The sequence below is a fragment of the Mandrillus leucophaeus genome, unplaced genomic scaffold (assembly GCF_000951045.1).
Source record: "Mandrillus leucophaeus isolate KB7577 unplaced genomic scaffold, Mleu.le_1.0 Scaffold665, whole genome shotgun sequence".
In the NCBI taxonomy this organism is placed as follows: domain Eukaryota; kingdom Metazoa; phylum Chordata; class Mammalia; order Primates; family Cercopithecidae; genus Mandrillus; species Mandrillus leucophaeus.
This window is the reverse complement of record NW_012107197.1, coordinates 1,030,760-1,040,725: the sequence shown is the minus strand read 5'-3', so window position 1 is coordinate 1,040,725 and position 9,966 is coordinate 1,030,760. Positions and strand designations below refer to the sequence as shown.

The following is a 9,966-nucleotide window of genomic DNA, read 5'->3' as shown; positions in this document are numbered from 1 at the left end:
GGGGGTGGGGGTGGGGGGTGGGCGGCAGGATTAGCCTCGTGTCCCGGCAGCTCTTTCAGCAGGTTGGCTCATAGTATCCACCGAAATCAAACACGAGGGAGAGACAGAATCTGTATGGGGCAGGCATGCTGAGTGCCAGCTGTGCTTGGGGAATTCCCCATGTCTCTGTGGGTGGGTGATGCTGTATGCATCTTCATATCTGGGGATGGGAAACAGTTGGGGCAAAAGATCCAGCCTTTGCTGATCACCCACCCAGAGTCGTTTGGAAATACATAGACATTTATCCTCACACTTTTTGTTTACAGTTAAGATTCTAATTGAATATAACATGGGTTTGTTTTTTTTTTTTTTTCCAGTTTTGACGAAGTGTATTATGGGCAGTACATCTCTTTTTACATGAAACGAATCTTCTTCTTGGATGACAGTGGGCCGCCATTGGGCCACATGGTGCTGGCCTTGGGAGGTAGGAGTCATCAGTTGGGAGAATAGCCCCTGCCCCGCAGGACCTCAAATACATTGAAAACTTGTCAGTGCGTTTCTTACGGGCAGAATCCAGGACTTATTATTGACGCATCTTGTTTATTGCTTGCCACAGTACTCTAGAAATGTTTGCTGAATGGGATAGTTACTGATTAATCTTCTGTTTCAGGTTATTTAGGAGGATTCGATGGCCATTTTTTGTGGAACAGAATTGGAGCAGGTAAAAGATAATTTTCATTTCCCTTATTAATGTGCACAGGTTAGAATGGAGAGATCGTGGTTTTTGTAGGGATTAACAACTGTGGCTTTTTTTTTTCCTTTCATACCTAGTCCCGTAGAAACTGTGCCTTACTAATCTGAGTCCAGAAAATAATACATTGGTTGTATACAAATGAAAGACTTTTGAAAAGTCTGGTTAAAACCTTAGTGTTTAGTTACAGTCATTATTTTCGCCCTTGTTTTTGGTACACATATTATGTAGCATCTGATTGCAATTATCTTTTTACAGGTAAATTTTGTACATTGCCACAATGTTTTTGAAAATAGGGAGGGTAAATGTATAAGTAAGCCAGTAATTTTAGAATCCTTAGTCCTTTCTATGCTTCATGAGATCGGGTTCCGTGACTATGCGAAGCTCATTGCAAAGCCCTCACCCATAGTGTATGCACTCCGCTGCTGATGTGGTCCCCAGTTTTGTAAATGTGCATTTTAGAGTCTGTGAACGTGATGGCGCTGTGTGAAAACACAGCTGCAGTACATGGAGATGGTGTGTGCACAGTGCAGTCAGCTCTGCGGTGTGGTTGCTTTTCCAGAATACAGTAGCAACGTGCCCGTGTGGTCCCTGCGCCTGCTGCCGGCGCTCGCCGGGGCCTTGTCCGTCCCCATGGCCTACCAGATAGTGCTGGAGCTCCACTTTTCTCATTGTGCCGCCATAGGAGCTGCTCTGTTGATGCTTATCGGTAAGACCTGGGCCCCTACCTGTTCTTGCTGTCATCCAGGGAGGAACTGACCCTCTGGCCCAGAAGATCACGTGGGCATGGTGGGCGAACTGCACCGAAAAGTGTACCTGGTTCATCCAGATTTGGCGCTGCCCATCACCCACTCCCAGGCTGGCCCCATGGCTATGGGGTTGCTGAATTGTGGGATCAGACTCTGATCAGCAGTCGGGGTGTGGCAGTAGAAAACTGCCCAGATGATGCTGCAAAGTCCATGCACACGTGGGCACCTCCATCTCCAACCAATCCTGTGACCAAATGATAACTTCCCCTTGTTCCACCCCCTCCCGGGCCTTGACCAACTGAGATGGACTCGTGAGTCAGTGGGTCCTCTTCAGAGAGGGTCTTCCAGCTCACGTTTATGAACAGATGAAATTAAAGCAGATGAAAAGTTAGATTAGGCTGGGCGCAGTGGCTCACACCTATAATCCCAGCACTTTGGGAGGCTGAGGCAGGTGGCTCACTTGAGCCCAGGAGTTCAGGACCAACCTAGGCAAGATAGTAAGACTGCATCTGTACAAAAAATAAAAAAAGGGTCGGGCGCGGTGGCTCACGCCTGTAATCCCAGCACTTTGGGATGCCGAGGTGGGTGGATCACAAGGTCAGGAGTTTGAGACCCGCCTGGCCAACATGGTGCAACCCCGTCTAAAAATACGAAAAATACAAAAAATTAGCCGGGTGTGGTGGCAGGTGCCTGTAATCCCAGCTACTTGGGAGGCTGATGCAGGAGAATTGCTTGAACCCATGGGGTGGAGGTTACAGTGAGCCAAGACTGTGCCACTGCACTCCAGCCTGGGTGAGAGAGTACGACTCTATCTCAAAAAAAATAAGCCGGTCATGGTGGCTCATGTGAGCCTGTAATCCTAGCACTTTGGGAGGCCAAGGCGGGTGGAACACAAGGTCAAGAGATCGAGACCATCCTGGCCAGCATGGCGAAACCCTGTCTCTACTAAAAATACAAAATTTAGCTGGGCGTGATGGCGCGCACCTTTTGTCCCAGCTACTCAGGAGCCTGAGGCAGGAGGATCCCTTGAGCCCTGGTAGTCAAAGCTGCAGTGAGCCACGATGATGCCACTGCACTCCAGGCTGGGCAACAGAGCAAGACCCTGACTCAAAAAAAAAAAAAAACAGAGACAGTAGAAAATGAAAAAGATATGTATTGGGTGATGACTGTAAGAGGCCCTGTGCTATAGAATGTGTTAACATTCACGACAGCCCCACATAGTTGTATCGCTTCTGAAGTATGCGTTTTTTCATGAATGTTTTTATCCTCATACATTTTCCCTTGCTACCTTAAAATTGACACGTATTTCCTCTTTGAAACAGAGAATGCTCTCATCACTCAGTCAAGGCTAATGCTTTTGGAATCAGTGTTAATATTTTTTAATCTATTGGCCGTGTTGTCCTACCTGAAGTTCTTCAATTGCCAAAAGCACAGGTATGGAAAATGGAGTGTCTTCCTAATTAACAAAAACAGAGATTCTGGGTGGTTTGTTGACCTGAGATGGTCCAGTACCTTTTTTTGTTTTGTTTTGTTTTGTGAGACGGTACCTTTTCATTTTGAGGAGTTGCTTGCTAAATATCTTTTTTTTTTTTTTTTGAGACGGAGTCCCTGTCCCCCTAAATATCTTTTTTTTTTTTTTTTTTTTTTTTGAGACAGAGTCTCTGTCACCCAGGCTGGAATGTCATGGCGCAATCTCAGCTCACTGCAACCTCCGCTTCCCAGGTTCAAGCAATTCTCCAGCCTCAGTCTCCCAAGTAGCTGAGATTACAGGCACACAGCACCGTGTCTGGCTAATTTTAGTATTTTTAGTAGAGACGGAGTTTCACCATATTGGCCAGGCTGGTCTCGAACTCCTGACCTCAGGTGATCCACCGTCTTGGCCTCCCAAAGTGCTGTGATTACAGGCGTGAGCTTCTGCGCCTAGTGCTAGATATGTTTTGGTCCTCTAGTATTTTGGGGGTTGGCCCTTGGCTTGTGACTTCATAAATACATCTTCATTTTTTCTGTAATTTAAACTAACAGGGCAAAATTTTCTGGGCAAAAAGAAAAATTCTGCTGGGCCGGATACTTTGGGAGATGGGAATTCTTTCTTATTGCACCCGGGGCTCAGCATGGCCAGCTGACCCAGAAAGATTTCTCTGAGGAATGTGGAGCTTCTCTAGCCTTTTGGAAATGTGTCTGAACTATTCCTGTCTCCATCTGCTCTGTTTGTATTCCAGCCCTTTTTCTCTGAGCTGGTGGTTCTGGCTAACACTGACAGGGGTTGCTTGTTCCTGCGCTGTGGGGTGAGTTCAAGCCTCTGGTCTCGGGCAGTGTCCTCCTCCTCCTCCTCCTCCTCGTGTTTTCCTGTCTCATGTTAACTCCATTCCTGTCATGTCTTTGCAGCATCAAGTACATGGGTATGTTCACATACGTGCTCATGCTGGCAGTTGCAGCTGTCCATGCCTGGCACCTGATTGGAGACCAGACTTTGTCCAATGTAGGTGCTGACGTCCAGTGCTGCATGAGGCAGGCCTGTGTGGGGCAGATGGGGATGTCACAGGGGGTGCTTGGTGAAAAGACTCAATCCTCAATGTTTCAGAAGCAGGCAGGCCTGGGCAGCCTCGCCTGTCAGCCTCTGCACATGCCTCTGTATGGGAGGCCAGTGTCTTTCACTAACTTTTCCTGAGCTCATAATGTTTAGAGGTGGGTGCACTTTTCCACGTCGTAGGGCGTGACTTTTCTTTGAATCTCTGGCAGGTCTGTGTGTTCTGTCACTTGCTGGCCCGAGCAGTGGCTTTGCTGGTCATCCCGGTCGTCCTGTACTTACTGTTCTTCTACGTCCATTTGATTCTGCTCTTCCGCTCTGGGCCCCACGACCAAATCATGTCCAGTGCGTTCCAGGCCAGCTTAGAGGTAAGTAAGCAGTGGGCATCGTGGCTACTGGAGGAGCAAGATGATAGTGGACCCAGAGTTTTCTTAGAAACACATCAAGTGAACAGTAGCCCTTGAATCAAGAAATGAGGTATCCACATCCATATTTCTTTTTTTGGCAGCGGGGGATGGCGTCTTACTCTGTCACCCAAACTCCGCCTCCTGAGTTCAAGCGATTCTCCTACCTCAGCCTCCCAAGTAGCTGGGATTACAAGCACCTGCAACCGGTTAATTTTTTTGTTTTGTTAGTAGAGACAGGGTTTCACCATGTTGGCCAGGCTGGTCTGGAACTCCTGACCTCAAGTGATCCACCCGCCTCAGCCTCTCAAAATGCTGGGATTGCAGGAGTGAGCCACCGTGCTCCGCAGCTGGGAGCATTTTAAAGTCAAGTCCTACAGACCCTGGGCAGTTTCACCCGCCTTAAGGACCACACTCAACTGTGACCTTCATTCCTATGAACCTCGCAGCAGTGGTAGAAGGTATCAGTAGAGGCGGTCAGGACCATGTTTCCCGAAGTCAACCAAGCCTGCCGACGGCCAGTGCTATAGTGCTGTGTGTTTCAGCAAGTTGTTTGGCTCACCCCAGTCTTGGTCTTCTCATCTCTTAGGCAGACATCATCATTGCTCTTACCTCATAGGATGCTGGTACGGACTGAATAGGGTGCGTGTGGAAGGCTGAACTGAGTGGCCCAGAGGCAGCATTTGATCAAACTTAGCGCTCATTATGGTTCTATAATGTAACGTGATGTGATTAAATAGTAGATCATTACCAGTATTAAAAGAATGGCCACTAGCCTGAACATCACTCCAGAGGGAGGAGTGGCCATCGGGAAGGCTGGCTTAGGGGCATTTTTCTTTCTGTCTCAGGGAGGACTAGCTCGGATCACCCAGGGTCAGCCGCTGGAGGTGGCCTTTGGGTCCCAGGTCACTCTGAGGAACGTCTTTGGGAAACCTGTGCCCTGCTGGCTGCATTCCCACCAGGACACCTACCCCATGATGTAAGGAAAGTGAGGGTTTTACTTTGAAGATTTATTTGCTCATAGATTTGCTTATCTTAGAAACTTTCCCTTTCTTTGAGGAAGTCTGTTTGCAGGACAGAAGGAAGTTGAGCAGCCCGGGGGTTGATTGCCAGTGAGCTTTGTGGTTCCCGGGTGTTGCTGGAGGGACTCGGCATGTGGCGGGGCCCAGGGTCGGCCCCAGGGTCGGCCCCAGCTCTGTGGCTGTGGCTGACCTCAGCACTGCCTGCCTAAATTGTCTGATTTCAGCTCCTTATCTGTGGTATCTTCATTTTCCCTGAAACCCCTTGCTAGGTCGTATTTGTTGAAATCTGCTTCCCTTTGCAGAAACTTTAGGAGAAAGGCTCGTGGGCCCGATCCATGACCCACTTCCAGATACGTTTCTTTCCCTTTCTTTTATTTTTTTTACAAATAGGGATCTCACTCTGTTGCCCAGGCTGGTCTCAAACTCCTGGGCTCAAGCAGTTATCCTAACTCAGCCTCCCAAAGTGCTCTGATTACAGGCGTGAGCCACCGCACCTGGCCCGGATACATCTCTTTGTTGACTTCACACAGATATGAGAACGGCCGAGGCAGCTCCCACCAGCAGCAGGTGACCTGTTACCCCTTCAAAGACGTCAATAACTGGTGGATTGTAAAGGATCCCGGGAGGTGAGTGCAGGTCCTGCGACTCCAGAGCAGAGCTCACGTCCTGGCCTGTCCAGGCAAGACCCTGGGACACAGTCCTGGGCCCCCTTCTTTCCCTCCCTCACTGACTCTAGTCACCGTCACAGCCTTGAACGCCAGCTCAGTGCTAAGTTTGAGGTCAGGGAGGAGGTCATGAGATCCTCAGTAAGCAGCCTGCTCAGTAGCTGTTCTGAGGAGTTTCCAGGCGAGCCCCAGTGCCCCGACCTGTGTCCCTCTCCCTTCCTCATAAAAACAAGAACCCCCCTCCTGCAAAAGTAGCATCATCGGCCGGGCGCGGTGGCTGAAGCCTGTAATCCCAGCACTTTGGGAGGCCGAGACGGGTGGATCAGGAGGTCAGGAGATCGAGACCATCTTGGCTAACACAGTGAAACCCCGTCTCTACTAAAAAATACAAAAAACTAGCCGGGCGAGGTGGCGGGCGCCTGTAGTCCCAGCTACTCGGGAGGCTGAGGCAGGAGAATGGCGCAAACCCGGGAGGCGGAGCTTGCAGTGAGCTGAGATCCGGCCACTGCACTCCAGCCTGGGCGACAGAGCGAGACTCCATCTCAGAAAAAAGTAGCATCATCCTGCACATACCCCAGCTAGAGGCGCCCCTCGCTCTCACCCCCACATCCAGTCCTGTGGATTCTGTCCCCAAACCAGGTCTCTAGCCGTCTCGGTCACTGTCTCCCTATGGTGTCCTCCCATTGCTGCCTGCCTAACTCCAGCACCTGCAGCCCGAGTGGGCTTTTTTTTTTCCTTCATTTTTTGTGGGGGGACAGAGTCCCACTCTGTCACCCAGGCTGGAGTGCAGTGGTACCATCTCAGCTCACTGCAACCTCCACCTCCCAGGTTCAAGCGTTTCTCCTGCCTCAGCCTCCCGAGTAGATAAGATTATAGGCTTGTGTCACCACGCCCTGGTAATTTTTGTATTTTTAGTAGAGATGGGCTTTCACCATGTTGGCCAGGCTGGTCTTGAACTCCTGACCTCAAGTGGTCCAGCCAGCTCAGCCTCCCTAAGTGCTGGGATTCCAGGCGTGAGCCTCAGCCCCCGGGTCCCTCATACACTTTGGTTGGTGGGATGCCCCTCAGCAGGATTCCCTGGCAGTCATGGTACATTTATCACTGTAGTGTTTGTAGACAAATTCAGAGCAATGCAGGTGTGATGACTGCGGGTGGAATCACATTTGGAAAGTGACCTTTGGTTTCAGAAAAGAGCTCAATTAATGTCTGTGCTTTGGTTTCCTGTGTTCACCTCATGTGAGGCACACATGGGTTGGGAGGCAGTCTCTACCATCAGAATTCAGAGCTCGTGTCCCTCCGGTGCAGCTGTTGGTTCCGGGGGACAAGGCTCTGCATGGTCCCAACAGCACTGTGTCTTCCAGGCACCAGCTGGTGGTGAGCAGCCCTCCGAGACCCGTGCGGCACGGGGACATGGTGCAGCTGGTCCACGGCATGACCACCCGCTCCCTGAACACGTGAGTGTGCCCGCTGTCTGCTCTGCGGCACCCGTGGGTTTCCTCTGTGATTCTCTGTTCAGACCAAAACGTGAGCCCTGGCTCGGGCCACTGCCCCGTGTCTCCCCCTCATCTGCACGTGTAGCAGCTCTTAGATCTACATTTGTTGCTGGGAGGGGACCCAGGCCTGGCCGCAGAAGGGAGGGGGTTAAGAGGAAGCAGAGGCTCTGTGAGGACTGGACAGAAGCACTTAGCACAGCCCATCCTGGGAGAGCTTGGGGCCCAGTGGACGAGTGTACAAGGACGGGCTGGGAATGTTGACCCGCTTTCTACACAGAGAATGGAGTTGGGGTGCACCTCCACCAAGTGGTAAAGCTTAAAGCATGAGTGAGTCCAAGAAGCCTGGAAGTTGGGGCACGAGTGGAGCCGTGAAGGCTTCTTCCCTCCTAGTCCTTCGTCCTTGTCCGACCTGCCTTCCCGTGGCGCTGGGCACAGTTGATCATACCCTCCTCCTCCCTCCCCGACTGCTCTCTCCACCGCCTCCTCTTCCTCTGTTGCTCTCAGTCTCCGAGAGCCTCTGGCCTTGCCGCCTCTGCACAGGCCCAGTCCCGGGGCTGCCTCTCCTGGACTTCCACCCGGCTGCCCGGGACTCACCTCCAGCTCTCCACGACTCCCACCTCCACAGGGACAGTCACTGGCCCTGGCTCTTCTGGTTCTCCCTGGAAAGGGCCCAGTAGCTGAGGCATCACCTGGCTCCTTCCCCTCCTCTCCCATCGCATGTTGATTCCATTGGGAGATGCTGTTTCTCAAACTTCAGAACCAGCCCTAGGTAGGGGTCCTTACTTCTCCCTCCACTCCCACCTCCTGGGGCCTGACCTCTCCACCTTGCAGCAGCCCGCTCCGGGCTCAGTGACTCCCGTCATGCTCAGTTCTCCCACCGAGGCCCCTGGTGACCCTGACCCGCTTCGCCCCCGCCACCCTGGCTCCCTCCCAGCCCTGAAACGACCACCTGCAGGCCCCTCAGGGCTTCACACTCGCTCCCTCTGCGGGAGTGTTCTTGGACTTGGCTCCCCCATGGCCCACTCTATGTAGGGGTCTGCTGGGATGTCACCACATCAAAAAGTGCCTCTTGGGTGCTGTCCCCCGCCATTTGTTTTATTAGTGGCACTCTCACAGCTGCATGCTCTGCCTACCAGCATGATGGCTGTTTCCCAGATGGCTGTGAGGGCCGCATCTTGTTCACAGCGGGGTGGCTGCTCCTAGACAGTGCCAGGTGCATGGTGCGGTGCAACATGGTTACTGATTAAAGGAAGCAGGTGCTCCTGGCCGGGCGCGGTGGCTCACGCCTGTAATCCCAGCACTTTGGGAGGCCCAGGCAGGCAGATCATTTGAGGTCAGGAGTTGGAGACCAGCTGGGCCAACATGGTGAAACCCCGTCTCTACTAAAAATACAAAAATTAGCCAGGCATGGCGGCACATGCCTGTAATCCCAGCTAGTCAGGAGGCTGAGGCAGGAGAATCGCTTGAACTCAGGAGGCAGGGGTTGCAGTGAGCTGAGATCGCGCCATTTGCACTCCAGCCGGGGTGACAGAGTGAGACTCCGTCTCAAAAAGAAGTGGGTGTTCGTGAACATTAAGGTTGATAGCCTTTTCTCCCGGCATAACTGCTGCGTCCCCAGGCCAGCTGGGTGCAGGAGTGGGCAGCTCAGCCCTGTAAGTTGGAGCATTGGTACTGCCAGCTGGCATCACAGCAGTAGTGGGTCAGGGGCCTAGGCTTGCGGCTCCTTCCTCTGAGACTTGGTTCGCTCGTCTAACAGGTGGAACGTTCCACAGCAGAGGGTCCTTTTCCCCTGGAAATGTTCCCGCAGGGCCTGCTGCCTGTTTAGCGTCCACTCCCATCGCTGAGCCTCAAGACCTCTGTCCTCAGTCGCAGCGACTCATGGGACCAGGCCACCCCTTATGGCTGAGCTGGCTTTGTTTCTCAAAAGCAACCTTTTCCCCCCTGACAGATTTAGTAAGTGATTCCAGAGGAGTTCAAGGAATTCCTTCTGAAATCTCAGTCTCGGTTTTCTAGGCATGATGTTGCAGCCCCTCTGAGTCCCCATTCACAGGAGGTCTCCTGCTATATTGACTATAATATCTCCATGCCCGCCCAGAACCTCTGGAGACTGGTGAGTAAGGCTGTGGCTAGAGCAATCACAGCCATCAGTAATGAACACTCCCTCACACGAAGCCCCTCCTCACCCAGAGCACTTCCTGACACAGCATTTCCTCACCTGGAGTGCTTCCTCACCTGGAGTGCTTCCTCACCTGGAGTGCTTCCTCACGTGGAGCACTTCCTCACACGGAGCACTTCCTCACACGGAGCACTTCCTCTAACACGGAACGCTTCCTCACACGGAGTGCTTCCTCACCTGGAGCGCTTCCTCACCTGGAG

The 9,966-nt window shown here is 52.1% G+C and overlaps 1 protein-coding gene across 4 annotated transcripts in view; it reads left to right on the top strand.

The window, feature by feature from the left end:
* Positions 1 to 9,966, top strand: part of POMT1 (protein-O-mannosyltransferase 1) — a 19,472-nt gene that overhangs the window by 3,190 nt on the left and 6,316 nt on the right. For 2 of the 4 annotated variants that reach the window (XM_012001591.1, XM_012001592.1), the window contains 11 exons: positions 357 to 463; positions 650 to 700; positions 1,293 to 1,439; positions 2,802 to 2,913; positions 3,699 to 3,764; positions 3,865 to 3,958; positions 4,219 to 4,374; positions 5,259 to 5,389; positions 5,963 to 6,058; positions 7,459 to 7,551; positions 9,604 to 9,700. In XM_012001591.1, the coding sequence (XP_011856981.1) occupies positions 357 to 463; positions 650 to 700; positions 1,293 to 1,439; positions 2,802 to 2,913; positions 3,699 to 3,764; positions 3,865 to 3,958; positions 4,219 to 4,374; positions 5,259 to 5,389; positions 5,963 to 6,058; positions 7,459 to 7,551; positions 9,604 to 9,700 (1,150 nt within the window). Of the gene's footprint in view, positions 1 to 356; positions 464 to 649; positions 701 to 1,292; positions 1,440 to 2,801; positions 2,914 to 3,698; positions 3,765 to 3,864; positions 4,025 to 4,218; positions 4,375 to 5,258; positions 5,390 to 5,962; positions 6,059 to 7,458; positions 7,552 to 9,603; positions 9,701 to 9,966 lie in introns of all 4 variants that reach the window. The other 2 variants (XM_012001590.1, XM_012001593.1) reach the window with 2 other exon arrangements.